The sequence below is a fragment of the Camelus bactrianus genome, chromosome 7 (genome assembly GCF_048773025.1).
Source record: "Camelus bactrianus isolate YW-2024 breed Bactrian camel chromosome 7, ASM4877302v1, whole genome shotgun sequence".
In the NCBI taxonomy this organism is placed as follows: domain Eukaryota; kingdom Metazoa; phylum Chordata; class Mammalia; order Artiodactyla; family Camelidae; genus Camelus; species Camelus bactrianus.
In genome coordinates this window covers 24,890,708-24,907,801 of record NC_133545.1, presented here as the reverse complement: position 1 = coordinate 24,907,801, position 17,094 = coordinate 24,890,708, and the positions used below count along the sequence as shown (strand labels likewise).

The 17,094-nt window shown below is 36.8% G+C and overlaps 1 protein-coding gene across 1 annotated transcript in view; it reads right to left on the bottom strand.

The window, feature by feature from the left end:
- SLC13A1 (solute carrier family 13 member 1) overlaps window positions 1–17,094 on the bottom strand; it is a 76,724-nt gene that overhangs the window by 33,372 nt on the left and 26,258 nt on the right. Inside the window, exons 3-6 of the mRNA XM_010947594.3 lie at window positions 15,775–15,911; window positions 13,407–13,594; window positions 12,737–12,794; window positions 12,607–12,649 (exon numbers count right to left, since the gene is read on the bottom strand). Of these exons, the coding sequence (XP_010945896.1) occupies window positions 12,607–12,649; window positions 12,737–12,794; window positions 13,407–13,594; window positions 15,775–15,911 (426 nt within the window). The remainder of the gene's footprint in view (window positions 1–12,606; window positions 12,650–12,736; window positions 12,795–13,406; window positions 13,595–15,774; window positions 15,912–17,094) is intronic.

Genomic DNA, 17,094 nt, shown 5'->3' with positions numbered 1-17,094 from the left:
TGGTAAACCAACTCAGTAACTTTCTCTTTTTTTAGGCGTGTAGTTTTAAAGCCAATTTACTGAGGTATGTTTGCCATGTAAAATGCTGTGCATACTTAATGCATACACGTTGATGAATTTGGGGATAAGTACATACCTAGGAAGCCATCACCAGCATCAGTAACTTTCTCAACAAAACCCTAAACTCTCTTGTCTCTATCTGAATGGTAGTTATTCAGCAAAATGTTCGCTTTGGATGAACTCAGCCGTTTACTTTCTCCGTGTCATGTCTGCCTCTGAGCAGCCCAGTACAGCTGGTGATAATTAAACATGGTAGAGAATGGGTTCCCTACATTCAGGATCACAGCCTTCAATTGCTTCGTTCCTGCCACACCTCTACCCTGCTGTGTTTCTCTGACCAAATGATTCTAGCTGTCTCCCCAAGAAACCTGGGAACCTTCCCACTTCCCTCCTTTCACTCTTCACATGTAGCTTTGCCTCCCACTCCCCAGGGAAAATGGAAGCCAGCAGACAGAGGACTCATTGTCAAACTAGAAACCTACTTGCACCTGCCCCTCCTTCTCCTCCTTTCAACATACAAAAGAATAAATGTCTCGCCTCCAACTTGTTTCTGGACTCCTGTCTCTCAGACATTCTCAGAAACCTTATACAGTAGACTTTACTGGAATCTTCCCATCAATGTTTAATCATTTTCAAGTCATCTTTTCAAAAGAAAACAGAGAAGGCCTTTTTAAGTCCCCTCTCAATGACCCACATCACCTCCATTTTCACAACCAAACTACTCAAAAGAGTTCTCTGCATTCACTGACTCCATTGCTTTACCCAATCAAATCTGGCTTCTGTCTCTTCAATCCACCCAACACGCACTTGCTGTGATTAACAATAACCTCCATATTCCTAAACCCAGTGGATACTTCTCAGTGTCAGTTTGGTAGACCTCTTAGCAGCACCTAAAAGAGCTGATCACTCCTTTCTGCCGGAAAACTCTTGCTTAGGCTCTGCGATATCTCAGTCTTCCAGTTTTTCTTCTACATCTCTGCCTGTTCCTCTGTCTTCCTCACCAGTTTATTTCCCTTGGTCCTTTCTTAAAACAAATTTCTTGAAACTTCATTAAAGGTACTTGTCTCTTCTCACAGTAATATTTCTCCTTAGGAAATTTCATATGTTTTCAATGATTTAATGAAAGATATATGAGACCACTGAACTTCTGTCTTCAGCCAGACTCCTTTTAGACCTATATATCCAATTGTCCATTCAACATAATTTGAATGTTTTAAAATAAAACTCCAACCCCAAAATGTTCAAAGCCGAATTCATTATTTCCTTTCTCAAACCCTGTTTTTCTTCAGGATCATCTATATAAGATAATAGCATTACCAGCACCATAATTACAAACACTTAGAGTGGGCTTCGTAAGTAAAGGCATTGCTTTAAGTTACAATCAAATAAATGGTTCAATTCACCTTTTTCTTACAACACAATGAAGGTAGAGCTGCTTTTATCTCACTTTACACATGAAGATGCGAAACACAGAGAGGTTAAGTGTGTTGCCCAAGGTGACAGAGCCTGGAAATGGCAGACTTGAAGTCTGAGACCATGTAGGGCTTATACCCTCACACCGCCAGCCACTACACTATTTTGCTTGTCCTCCTTGAAATCATTGTCTTCCTCATCCCATGAAATCCTGTCAATTTTATCTACTTAAATACGTCTGGACTCTGTTGGGTTTTTTCCATCTCTGCTACCACGTGAGTCTAAGTTGTCATTGTCCCTGACTTGGGTTATTGCAATAGCTCCTTCCAGCCTTCGGTGCTTCAATTCTTGCCTATTTCAGACCTGTCTTCCACACTGAGCCTTTTAAAAAGCTAGATGTATTTAAGAAATAAGAAATATGCAAACAGAACTGCCTTATCTCATACAAATAAGTATGCTGTGTGCGACACTGGCACTGAAAGACCTTCTTGAGAAATTGTATGAATGACAGGAGAAAATTACTACTCTCTAAGAGCCATCATGGGTGTGGGCACAGCATTTAGCGTGGCAGGGTCAGGTGCACTGTAATTTGCCTTTAACTTTCTAATTAACTTAAAGGTTAGCCCCCAAAGGTACCTACTCTTCACCTCTAATAAACTAATTTACAAATGTCTCCTTTTGCCTTATATTTTCTATGTGGAAAGGATCTGTATTTTCCCCATGATAAAACTTTCCACTGGAAATTTGAAAAACAAATGATACATAAATAAGACAGCAAAATAAGTTTAAAAATTCTTATGAGTGATACAAAAATGACAAGAGAAATTTAGGGCTTAACTTTTAACTATTTTACTAAGGAAAGACCTCAAACGCAAATCAGAAAGTGATATATAATTTGGATATTATTAAGTTGATAATAAGGACAAACACAGAGATGTAATGTGTATATAACTTCTCATTGTTACATTAAAACTTCCAAAATATAAAGAAAAAAATTAGATTCCATATTAAAGCTTAACTGCAGTAAATGCATATATATTCCTATATATGAAGCAATGATGAAACTGCATTGGCAAATACAAAGTTAAAATATCAAAATAGAAAAATAGTAATATATTGGCATAATTTATGGACTTCTCTCTTTTTCCCTACATAAAGACTTTTAAAATATACATGAATGCTACATACACGATTATGTAAATATCACGGACAATTTAGAAAGGCATTATGAATTCAAGATAGATTGAAATTCTGCAGTAAATGGTAGTGCTAATACATCACAAAACACGTTCAGGGTTAAGTGGAAGTGTCTGGAGGGTGGGATGGGGTGCACCACTTGTGTTATCTAGACAGTAAATACGAGCCCGGGGTAGTCAGCTTTATTCTGTTTTGTGCTTAGGGCATGTGACTGCTGGGCTGAACTGGCCGAAGAGACCACACTGTGTAGTAAGAAGTAAAGATTAAGGACCAGAGGGACAGTAGTAGAGGACAATGGGCAAGAAAATAGTGCTCTTAAGAAAGTCTAAGAGGAGCCACAAATTAAGCCAACGACTGGTATGGAAAGGAGTGGGGGAGGGTCCTCAGTAGGTCAGTCTTCTGCTCAAGACAGTAGTTTCAACCTGAGACCAAGGGTTTGACCCGGATCTAAAGGGGAGTTAAAATAAGTTATTTGGGGTAGAAAATAAGACCCAGAGCCTGACAGCACATGTTTGCAGATAGAACTCATCACATTTTTCCATAAGTGAAAGGAGTTCGGTGTTTGTGCGCGCATGCGCATGTGTGTTGTATGTGTGGTGTCTTTTCTCCTAGGGGTTTGGGAGAGAAAACAAACAAACAAACAAAGGGATGAGAAGCAAAGCATCTAGAGAGGTGAGGCTGGAGACGGTCAGGGATGAAGAGGCCAGAGAAAACCTCTTGTGCTGGTGATCAAAGGAGACTGCCATGACGGATAGACCAGGAAAGCGCTTGCTTTATGTTTCACGTGGGGAGACTTCTCTGAAACCAAATACACAGAATATAATTTTTAAAATAAAAAACATATCCACACACATATATGTGCCTAGAAATAAGACTGAAATGAAATATGTCAAAATATTAACAATAGGATTATGGGGCGGGGCGAGTAGCCACTACCTTCCTGATACTTATTGTATCTTTCACAATCATAAAAAAAAGTTTTTAAATGTATTTTAAAAAAATCATAGACTACTAGAGAAGACACATATTTAGAGATAATCTGGTACAAAGACCTAATTTTTTAGAGGAGTAAAACGAGTCTCACTGTGACATACGTAACTGGTCACAGCAGAACTGATGCAGAATGTATGGCATATGCGTTCCCTCTCAGTGATCTCCCCTGTGTCACCTTGCCTTCCAGAACAATTTTTACTTATGTGAGCTCTTTAATGGATATAAGACTTTACGGTCAATTTTATTTCATCACGCTTGTAACCAAAGCAATTGTAACCTATCGGGATTTTATTCAATCCCAATTCTCTGTCATACATTCGTATCTCCCACAAATATATGACATCTAAGACCTTGTCAGTGTGTCTTCCACAACTTCTTCCAAGTGACTGAAAGCATTTTATACAGGATATGACCAAATTCAGAATCCTAAGACATCACAGAACGAGCGGTGCTCACGGGACATTTCAGAACAAAAATCCTGCAGGTCCAGATATAACTCACTATTGCCACCTGGTGGCAGTGATTGCAGATTCCAGGGGCACGTTACACACGGATCTCGGGTGCTAGTAATGCACACACGAATCACTGTGGACTAAACCAGTGGTCGCCACTGCGAGTACAAAATAATTCATTTGGGTGAGTGTGATATAAAAACATTAGGGGTTCTATTTATATTTAAGTAATTATTCAAGGCTAATTGCACAAAATATTAGTTCCCATTAACAATCTTCTGCTTGTCAAATACAGCCAGTTTGAAACCTTCCAGCTATTTTTGGATATTTATTTGCACTTACTTTAACTATATTCATATGATAAAATCTCCTGATTTCTCAGCTGTAGGCATTACAATTAAAATTCCACTATGTTAGATGAGACTTTAGCTTTCTTTCACAGCCTCCTCCCATATTCAATACTCATACACACTCATACTTTTTATGTCACCATCATCCTCCCCTCGAAATTTTGCTTAGAGCAGAGCTCAATGTTCAGAATGTTGTCTAGAGATCTATTAACAGCTGAACAACAGGATATATATAACTTTTTGTGTTTTGTATCCCATTACTTGCTTAGTTTTCTAAGTGGATACCACCAAATCAGCCCCAAATATTCTGTGGTTGTTTAAATCTTCTCTCCACATAATTAAATAATAGGATAACTAATCTACATCACTTCATTGATAGTTTGGGTATTGATTTCTAGATTGGAAACAGTGTTACCCAGAATTTTGAAAGCATTTTCCCCTATTGTCTCCAAGTTTTCAGTGTTGCTGTAAAGAAGTCTTCTGTCACCCATGCTTTTTGTCCTAAGGAATCATGCTTTTTGGAAACTTTTAGGGTTTTCTCTTCATTCACCATGTTCTGAAATCTCAAGGTCCTTTCCTATGTGGGTCTGTTTCATCAGTTTTGCTGGCACCCAGTGGGGCTTTACGTCATAAAAATTATATTCTTTCATTATGAAAATTTTCTTGAATTTTGAGGTAACCTTAGTTTTCTCAATTCTTTTTCTGAAACTCCTATTATTTTATCTTGTTTCTTCTATTTTATACTAAAATTTTCATTTATATTTTATAGCTTTATATTTCTATCTTTATTTTATATATTTTATATTTATAGTATTTTATATATTTATTTCCTATTATATATATTTATTTTTGTCTTACTCCTTTTTTATAAAATTTCATTCATATTTCATGACTGCAATTTCTTTGTTCACCTCTCTGAATATATATTAATGATAATTTTTTCTTGTGTTTTCATCTTTCTGCACAGTCTTGTTTCCTGCCAGTTTGTTTCCTTTTGGTTTGTTTGGATCTCTCTCTTTCATGCCTGCGGTTGTCTTCAGGTACCCAAGAACTCGGGTGGTTTGCTCCTATTTAAGGCAGTGGAAAGCTGGTTGGAAGCCCTGTACCTGCTCTTAGGAACTTGTTGTTGACTGTGGGCTCATAGATGCTATCATCTGCCTGGATCTTTTTTTTGAGAAAACCTAATGCAATATATTTTCATCTTTTATCTTGTGTTGATTACATTCCCCGAAGAAAAACCTCCTGGCTTCTTGCCTGCTGACACCTGGAGGGTATAGGCCTGGCTACTGGGGCCGGTGAGATGGGGCAAGGTTCTCACCATTCAACATACAAACGATCACTCGGTGCTCCAGTTTTCACTGTGAAGCCCTTCCCTGAGCCTGAACTGTGTCGAGTCCTCCTTACCCTCTGCTTTACCACGTCTAAAGATGACACTTGTCTGGTGGAGGGGAAGCAGCTGCATCCAGGTGGAGTTGAGGAAGAAGTTTGGGGATTTAACTGTTTCATAAGCAATTTTTTTTACTTACCCCCACTTTTCAACATTGTAAAGACTTTGAGGGCTGCGGCTGAGTAAATTAGATCAGTAGCTTATTGTCCTTCCTCACGGCTGACGGGATTACACTTTCGTGGGATAACTGAGGCACTTCCCACTCACTCTTTAACTTTCTGGCTTCCAAAGTGATTTTGCTGTCATCTCCTTTCTTGACATTTTTATAACTATGACTTATGACTTAGAAAGTCTATTCTTGTTTTAACGGAGATTTGGGATAGAGTGAAGGTAAATGGGCCCATTCAACCTACCATCTTATTGGAAGATGCAATATTTCTCTTTTTACATTAAAAAAAAAAAAAACAAGAACTAAATGATTCTTAACTAGTAGTCATTGCATTGACCTTGGTGCCCTTGTAGGCCATACATGGTGGATGCCATAGGCAAAAGGGAGAGGAGAGTCCATGGTGCACAGAGGGATTGACAGTGGGGCCTGTCTCCTCTGTTCACTCGGCACACTGAGTTTACATGTGCTTGGTTAAGTGGATAACAGAATAACCTTTCTAGTTTTAATTAAACCAGCCCTCCCATAATGTACACATGACTTTAAATAATTTCTATAGGAAATGACTTATGTAATGAAACTGTAGAATGAAGATAATGCATAAGTGAACAGCAAGAAAATCTTAAGAGACATCCTTCTCCTACTCCTGATATGACCTCCTCATGAAGATCTGGTGAAGATCTAATCAGTAATAACCTGAACAACTCAGAAGAGTTGGTGACAAGTTTGAAGCTATCAGTAAGACTCTTTGAAATATGATTTATATCTACTGTAGTTAATAAAGAATTATGTCACATATTGTGATTTGGGATATTAGTTTATACAGTAATGGTATGAGGCACAGAAGGATATTTAAAATTTAGCACTCAAGACATGAGGATTCTTCATAAAAATTATATTTTTCAGCAATGTTGAAAATCAATTAAACCCAAAATCCATTTTACAAAATGTTATATCTTGAATGTTATTTAGAAGCCTCCTTTGTGATTTCTTAGTGAAGAGCAAAAAATAAAAATATACATGCTGTTGGAAAAAAAAATCTTGTTTTCTTTTCATAGTGATAGAAATGACTGAAATAATGTGTAAATAATATAACAGCTATCTCTCTATCCGGCTGCATGACAAATCAGATTTTCTGTTAAATGAAATGCTGTTTAAAATATTAAAAAGTCCCTTTAAAGATATATCACTGAACTGATACAGAAGTAAGGAATCTGCCTTGGCCCCAAATAATGCACAAGTGGGAATCTTAAGTGAAGGGTCTAAGCAGTTTTTGACCTGAGGATTTCAGTTTATTCTTTTGCAGAGAGAGCTGAAGATGGCAGATAATGCCTAAGGCCCACCCTGTGTGGTGAATAGTATAGGAAAACACTCATAAAGCTGGTATCCTTTGCAGAAGCAGAAGGCAAGGAAATCTCATGCTGACTTAAGGAAAAATGTAATGTTCCCTGAAAACTCCTAAACCATGAGCATTTCTAGCCTAAATTGATGTTACCTGTGCATTAGACAAAAAACAGCGATATAATTCAAAGCTCTTCCATGCAACTGCAGCTTAGGACTTGAGGAATTCCCATAGGGTTTCAAAGAAAATCAGCATTTCAATATTTGAAAGCACAAAACATGCAAGAAAATATGACAACAAAAATGAGAACCAGCAGAAAACAAAAATAGGCCAAAGAATGAGATCCACAGGGCTTCAGACACTAGAGCAATTAGACACAGAATATAAATAAACTTGTTTGTGATTAACAAGTTAGAAGATGGGAAATATGAGTAAGAAGAAAGAGACTATAAAATTACCAAGCAAATCTTAAAAAGAGACAAACAGAATTTATAGAAATTGAAATTTAAGTTACTGAATTAAAAAATTCAGTCAATGGGTTAAACAACAAAACAGACATAGCCAAAGGGAGAATGAATGTTTCCACAGTGATTGCACACTTTACAGTCCCACCAACAACACAAAAGGGGTTCCTATTCTCCCCACCTTTAACACTTGTTACCTCTTGTCTTTTTGATGCTTCTGTGAGTCCTAAAGGGTGTGTGATAGTCTCTTTCCCTCCCTGCTCACCTCTCTGTAAACGTCAGGATTTGGCTGGATGAGTAAAGGAGACGCCTGGGTTGTATCAGGTCAGGACTGGGCAGCACTAACAACTGGCTTTGCTGCCCAGTTTCACCCAGTCTAGGAGAAGGGGAAAGTAGTCAGGAAGGACTGTGGTTTGTAGCACCTACCTGATCTAATGTAAAATACATTTTCCATATTTGATCTAGGGGCCAGATATTCTAGAATTGCTATCTCCTTACCTGACAGAACTAATGTCCCTAGTCCCTAGTATTATGGGCCGTGCTTATTACTGTTGTATGATACCTTGAATTCTTGGAGAACATTAAAGAGTTCTGTCTTACAGAATTTGATTTTTAATAATAAGAATTTTTACCCCCAAACTAAACATCACCTAATTAAAAGCAAGATTCAATTTGTTCAAGGAAAATTTCCTTTGAACTTTTCCTTTTGGGGAAGTTCAAATTATATAAGATGAATGGAAAACGATTACCTTAGACGTCTCATTAAAAGCATACTGATTTTCCAATTGTTTTCATTCAAAGATGCCTGGAGGTTTAGAAATTGAGCTGGTATAAAAAATCTGGGGTATCTCTTTGAATAACACTAGTGTCAAGAAGGAAAAAAATACAGCAACTTGGTTCTTCTTTCGGTGTGTAAAAGTTGACTTTTGGATACTCAGAACTTATTTCTCATGGAAATACTATAGGGGATGATTGGTCTCCCAGTTTCTCCACTGGAACCTGCCAAATCTATTCCCCCGTGCATGTCAGTGTTCTTTTGGGGCCTTCCTTTCTTCTTGTTCCTTTTCTTCTCTAAAATATTTCAGCTAATTTGAAGTAACACAGAATTTATGGGCTAAGTGTCTACCCACCGCTTTTATTCGGGGCACAAGGAGGGAACGCTGCTATTGTCTGGGTCGTGGCCTATAGTGAAAAGGGCACCTGGGGAGTCATGGAAGACATCTCTTTTTTATGTATGAAGCATAGGAATATGACTCTTAGATAGGAGTGCTCTGTAATCAGTTCCTGGAATCTAAGGGACTACTGAATATCCATCATCTTCAAAATCAACATATAACCATCACCATCAGCTGCAGCAGCAGCAGCAATGGGAAAATTATCTTCAAATTATTCACCATTATTATCTGTATCAAAACTTTGTAGTGCTATTAACAAGAATTTTATGGTTGATAAAGTATATAAAGAACCCATAAAACTCAACAGTAAAAAACCAACCAACCCACCCCAGGATATCCAATTGAAAAACAGGCAGAGGAACTGAATAGACCTTTTTTACACACAAGACATAAAAATGGTCAACAGGTACATGAGAAGGTGCTCAACATCACTAATCATCAGGGAAATGCAAATCAAAAGCACAAAGAGTTATCATCTCACACCTGTTAGAATGGCTGTCATTATAATAGCACGCACTATGCTAAGAGAAGTAAGTCAGACAGAGAAAGACAGATGCTGCCTGGTATGATTTATACGTGGAATTGATGAAAGCCAAACTCATAGAATAGAAGTAGAGTGGTGGTTACTAGGGCCTGGGGAGGGGAGGCGGGAGAAGGAACAGGGAGATGTTGGTCAAAGGGTACAAACTCCCAGTTATAAGATGAGTAAGTTCTGGGGATCTAATGTACAGCATGACTATTATAATTAATAGTACTATATACATAGCTGGAAGCTACTAAGAGAGTAGATCTTAAATGGTCACATTGAAGTAAAGAAATGGTAATTATGGAGGGGGAGAGCATAGCTCGGTGGTCGAGTGCGCGCCTAACATGCATGAGGTCCTGGATTCAACCCCCAGTACCTCTACCAAACAAACAAACAAACAAACAAATGAATGAATGAATAAATAAACCTAATTCCCCCCTCAAAAAAAAAAAAAAAAAAGAAATGGTAATTATGTACCATAATGGAGGTGTTAAATAACACTGGTGGTAATCATTTACAATATATAGGTATATCAAATCAACAGATTGGTGATTCCAATGTGTGAAATTTCAGTAATTTTCATAGAAATCAAACAATTTTTTAGTGCATATTACCAAAAAATCTATGCCCTTCATTGTTTTTCCTTTTCTTTGAAATTTATTTTAAACCATTTCTCTTCAAAGGGAGTAATATTTAGATCTTTTTGACTTGTAGTTCACATACAAAGTCAAACCACCCAGGATTTACTTTTAATTAAATGAAATGCCTCACCAACACCATGAAGAAAGTAGAAGACCAAAATATTATGTTATGAATATTCCTTCCATTTCATAGCTAGTTTAACTAGATACAGATTCTTCCACATAATCAGTTAATGTTAAATTATCTAGTTAAAACCTGGCAAAGAACAGGTACAACTTATAATAATTATAACACAAACTATACAAAACGTGTATATTGAAGATTTATAATTGTTAAAAATCAAAACATATCTCCAATGTACAATATGTAAAATAATACTTTCATGCTATCTCTTACAAAGAACACTATTATAGACCAAAACGTTATCACTTAATTTTTCTTTGACATAAAGCTACATTTTTATGTTCAAAGGCCTTGTTTGAACTCAGATCTCAATCTTTACGGCCTAAGATACACCCAAATTATCTTACTTTCCCTTGTTGAAAACTTACTTCTCCCTCGGTGTTCCTCACCTCGTCAGTGGTATCACACCCTGCCTTTGCCCAGCTTACTGTAGCAGAGGCGTCTCCAGTGCTTTTCTCTCTCTCATCCACCAAGTCAGATTAATCAAAAAGTCCAGTTAGGTCCATACCTTCTGCCCTACGCATTATTGCCACAGTAAGCTCTTCAAAGGGCAGAATCTACCATGCCGTCCCCTAGTTTCAAGGCTCTCTATTCCCCTTAAGATAAACTAAACTCCTTTGCATAGCATGAACAGCTATTTTTATCCTGGTCCAACCTATCTGAACGTTTCACTCCCTACAACTCCTCACCTGGCACCTGCACTGGAGATGTTTCTGAAAAAGCCCTGCTCTCTAAATAATTGGGTCTTTGAATACATTGTATTCTGAGTACATTATCTCTTTCTTTTTCACTCCTTCATTAGTCAAGGTAAGCATCTATTCAATACTCACTCTGCTTCCGGCAATGGAACGAGATAGGGGATTGAATGGGGAACCAAGCAGACTTGGTCCCTGCAGGAATGGAATCTGCACTCCTCTGACTGCAGGAGCCATCTTCCCTCCATTCTCAAATTCCTTTACCTCATATTCCCTTCTGGCAATATGCCCAGGTGAGCTGGTTGCTCCAGACTCTAGAAGACTTGGCCTCTGTATGTGCCTGTGCTGTGGTATTTATGTCACACTTTTTTTTTTTTTTTCTAAAGTCCATCTTCCCCACTAGACTCTGAGCTGCTTACACTAAGGAGCAGGTCTTTTCATCAATAGACTTTCTTATAATGCCTGGGGCAGTGTTGGATGGCAAATCTATTGGAAAGGCTTTGACCCAAAATTTAGGCATTACGCCAGAAAACAGGGTTTCTGAAGATGACCACAAGAAAATTACTGAGTGCAAGTATATCCAACAGTTTTTAAAAATTATTTCTAATGTATTCTTCTGTAATATACCTGGCATACTATTGATTTTCTGCGTTTTAAAACAATTACTTCCAGCCCTAAAGATGATAAGGTTTTCATAAATACATATTCGATTCTCATCTTAAAAACCCTTAATATATATGATAGCTAATGGCTTAAAATTAATGTTTGTATTAGTTTTCTCTTTATATAGAAATTGTTCTTCCCTTGAAGATTTCTGTAAATAACAAAAGGGTTTTCTTCTTCCTATTGAATTACATGCTAATGCATCATAGCCTGAGGAAGGAACATATGCTCCACTCTCATATTTCTAATGCCATGGTTACTGTAGGACTATTTCTATGCAGGATTATTTTCCAGTGGTCTCGAGATATATTATTCCCAATACAACCTAGTATAGTATTTTTATATTGATTTATCCTGGGGAAATGAATTCTATGGGATAGTTTACAAAAGTCTCCTTCCTTCGTTTAATAGCTGGGATAGCTCCAACCCCATCTGTATTGGGTGGTAGCGACTCGGGAATTCTGTATCGCAGTTTCTAGTGGCAACGAGGACACTAAAGATAACTGGGTTGTAATTACATAAATAGCAGCTGCTCTAAGTTCATAACCTGAAAGACAGGATGCTCCTAATAAAACAGGCAGCAAGATTTTAATAAGAAAGTGAAACAATATTCTGAGACCAGCATTGCATTTCTTTAAAACACATGTGCTCACTGACATCACCATGAACCTGGTAAAAGGAGAAAATGATGCTAATTTTCAGAGCCTAAAATGTTTCCTATCAGGATGTTGATTATGTGTCTACCCATGAAGGCTTATCAAACCATTATACCAGGCTTTGACTTAGGAAAGCAAAATAATTTATAGGTTTTACAGGTCTGAAAATGCATACAATATCTAACTGCAGATCTAATATAATTTCATGTATAATTATTTAGAAAGAATCAAATTTAATGTACCTTTTCCAGCTCCATCTTGCTTGAAGTTTTCCCTGCATCATTCCTGTATATGAAAAATAAATTGACCCAGTTTATAATTTTATTAAAACGTAATTTGGAAAATCCTAATCAAAATGTCAATATTCTTTACCCTGGAACTGGTTTTGTTTTCTCTTTCTTCTCATTTGTTTCATTTCCATCAACACTTTCTGCAAAATAGTAAATAGAAAAAGAAAAATTAAATGAAGGGTTATCAGCGTGTGCCCGAGGGGTGGGGGTGTGTGTGAAGATGAAAGCATTATGAGAAACTAAAAATAAATGAATTCGCTTTATACTGAGATAACACTCCTTGTAATGAAGTATTTTATAAATACAAATGTCCTCCCAACATCTTTTCACTGCATTAGAGTAGTTTTTTCAGGGCCAGAAATAACCAAGTGAAATGTGATGCTGTTTCCAAACAGAATATAGGAATTAAAGGTTCCCAATACTATGCAGGAAAGTCATTTCAGTACAAAAGAGAAACCTGAAGGTCTACTGATAAAGCCTTAAAAGACAGATAAAAAGGCTGAAGAATAGAAAAGTCATTCTTATTCTTTCCCTTTTGCCAGAGAATGTAAATTCAACCATTAATTGCAGGTAAAATATTTGGGTAATGTAATTCCTTTGTATAAATATTGGGAAATACAGAAAAAGGAAGGTTAATTTCACATCATACATGTATATATGAACAGTTCATTCAAAATACAATCCAGAATTCTTGAGTTTATTCTAATGCCCAAATGACTAGACCCCATTTTGGCCATATCAGCATGAGATACCATCAATTTCCAGTCCCTGGTTGGTTGATCCACTGAAATAAGTCATCTGAGTGGCCTCGACCTCTGCTTCAGCACTGATGATCTGCTGTGCCACAGCCTCCACGATGGGCATCACCATGGCCGCAGTTGAGGTGTTGCTCAGCCACATAGATAAGAAGGCAGTACTACTCATGAACCCCAAAGTCAGCCTGAAATGAGAGGGCGTTTAGTATGAACTCTGCTGTCTAGATTAACTAGCTCTGTGTTATTTAACTGTAAGGGATGTTGTTTGTGAGTTGGAAATTAATGTTTTCAAAACACAGAAGGTTAGGATTCCTCCCAGATGAAGAACTCTGAGGACAGTGATAGCCAAGTGGAAATCAAAATGGCACACATTAAGAGTGGATTTCTTATGAGATTTGTCTCCCTGGAAACCGTTAAGAATCTTCTCTCCAAAAACAGAAAAATGGTAAAACTTATAATCAAACTGCAAGTTGGTTGATGATATACCAGCTATAATGTAATACCAATATTTGAATGCCCTTTACAGATGACACTTACCTTCAAATCCTAGTAAGACATGGTGCCATCAGCATTTGAATTTAGAACACTTATTCTTCCCTTTGTCTTTGGGTTATAGCTCTGTTTATTAGTGCGCCAGGGAGGCACAAGGGCAAGGAGGGAGATTAATATTTATAAATCTGCTTTTTACTTGTTCACTACTCTGGTTTAATACGTGGTAGGTGGAGGAAATGGTTTTAAAACCACTAGCTAAAATGAAGTTTCAGAGTTTTCTGTAGATTCAATGATTTATGCTCTCCTGAATCTGACATTCCTGCCTGTTGTCAGAACTGGATATATTGCATTGTCTTCTCTTATAAATAGAGTAATTCTTCTCTCTTAAAAATAACATACCTAAGATTAGAGGATTTTAAACCATGTCTATAAACTTTCAAAATCACACTTAGGAAAAAAAAAAACAAAACATGATCTCGTATGAGTAGGAGGTCCCAGAAAATCACTCAGAAGCACATCTTTCCATATAGAGCCATTTATGAAATTCTTTGACTCGTCTTTTGAAACAGATCTATAAGAAAAATTCCACAGTGTAAGTTTCAATTACGAATAAGGCAAATATTTTCTATTTCTAAAAGAAAACTTTTAAGAAAATTGTTTAAACCAGAAATGATTCTTAATTTAAAAAAACAAACAATTTTAACTTAAGGCATTGGCAAAACATGAAATCTTTCAATACAAAAAGGCTGGGATCTAATAAACCTTCTATCTGGTAAAAATGCCTTAAACTGAAAAGCCATTTAGTGGTATAATGAACAGGACTTTTGCACACTATGCAGTGCCCCACCCTGTCTACCCCCTGGGGTCAGTGGCCAAGGAGAAGAGACATATTTCTATAGCGCTTCAAGAAGCGTGGAACATCATTTCATTTTAAGACTGAAATGCCCTTAATACCCGCACGTTATAAAATTTTTCAGTAACAAATATTTTTTTAAGGATCTGTCTCATCTGAGTTATTTAATATCTTTCTATTTAACAAAACAGTTTGCTCCACAAATGATGAACACAGACGTGCTTATACCCTAGAATGAATTATGCAACAGAGTTCAATACAGTTTTCCTATTTCTAAAGAAAGATGAGAAGGAAAGAACCACCTAAGGCTTTAAAGCATGCCATTATGCAAATGATTATGACCCTGGAATTTTTTTTAACTCACATTTATGTTCTTAACAAGAGCTAGAATTAAAAGCAAAACACCCAATTAATTTAAAGAAAAAAGAGCGTTTATTTTAGTGGGAAAATTCAGTCAACTGCCTGCTTTCACATTCTATAGATGAAACTTCGTAATTGCTTCACTTTGCAACTGTTCATTTAAAAAGAGAAAAGTTCACCTTGGAATTTTTCTGCACACATTTGTATTTTGTCAGTAATGTCTTTGTCTTTGGTTCTTAACAGCCTCTCTGATGATCAAGGATACTCTTGAACAAGTCTTGAATGTGTAATCAGCCAAATAAACAAGATAGCACTGAAATCTACTCTGAAGTCTATCAGTCTTGTCTGTTGAGGTTCAAGGCTTCTCTCGGCTTTGACTCCTATGGTGCATAAAAGGTGACAGAGTTGTGTGCACTTATTCCAATCTCCCTGTAATTAGACCGGCAGTGAAAGGAAAGTTGCTGGGTTTTTTTTTTTCCCCTCCTCCAACTCAAGTGCCCTTTATATCACTTTCATATTTGCAGAGAGGAAAAAAAAAAATCATGAATTACACTGCCATACAAATGATTGTCTGGATATGCATTACTTATCTGGTTATTTGCTCTGCACAAAAATTTTCTGTTTGGAATATAAACCTCGAACAGTAAACACAGTACTTACCATGCTGGGTTCACACCCACCATCATCACCATCCTCAGAGCAATCCTTTTATGCAGATTCCATTTTTCTATTGATGTTGCTAAACAGATGACTCCAATTAGCAGTAGGTGAAAATCTTTGAAATAAGCAGATGCCACCTGAAATTACAATTAAACCCATGATTATTTACGTTGGTGAGGGGAAAATAACATTGCATAAGAAAGATGTTGCTCTCACTGCTCTTAAATTTGACCTTCAACTGCATTATCTTTCTATTTTGTTGAAGGAAATGTAGATGTGTCTGAATACAAATTTAAATAAGTTCCATATCCTTACCTAGAAATAGTACTGTTAAGAAAAAAATATATACATTTTAAAAAGTACCCATATACTAGGTTTTGAAAGAGCTGAGTAACCTCAGGTAAGTGCCTTCTATGCCTTAATTTCTCCATCTGTAAACTGGGGTTAATTAGTTTGTGCTCCTGTGGCAGAATGGCCGTGACTAACACCAGCTCGCCAATATCTTCATCCCCACTCATTATGCCAAACCTGCAGAGTCACGCTTTTGTATTTTGAATGGAGATTAGTAGAGTGTACAGACACTTAATCAAGCAGCCGTGTGGTCAAATAAGTTTAGAAAACAGTTTTCTAAAATTCTAGAATCTTCCTTTATATAGACCTTCTCAAAACCTTTAAACACAGTGTATACTATTATAACTCTCAGTGAGGGGGATACCCTATACTCTGTGTTTTCTAAACTTATCTAATCATAGAAATATTATTTTAAATTACCTCAAGGTATAGATATTCAAGAGTCCTGACTGTATGAAATACTTGGCTAAACTGAATCACAAGGCTGTGGGAAGAGGAGAGGATTCTAAGAGGAAATATCGCTTTAAAAAAAAAATCACATAATGTCTAGTAGAAAAAATGGAAGAGTTGGAACAAAACTACTCTGTTATGAAACCATGAACGAATAGGAAAATCAATTCTGATGATGAATTTGCGATTTTAAATTGTATCTGCATTTTTAATACAACTCACTAAGCTTGCCTGCCTGGGTTTTAAAAAAAATTGAAAATTACCCTTGGAATTAAAAGTCAACGAGTGGTTTATGGTTTATGAAAGGTTAGTTTATGATGCTTTTCAAAGTTTATATTTCTCTTTACACTTTGTAGTAATTATATAATAGAAAATAAGTAATTGCATCAATTTCCTTATTATTTTCATTTGTTAATTACTCTAACATTGCGTGAGCATCCACGATGCACCAAAACTGCTCCAGGAGCAAGGGATACGGGTAAGATGTCTAGCATGGTTTTTCCCTGTTTATGCCTCTAC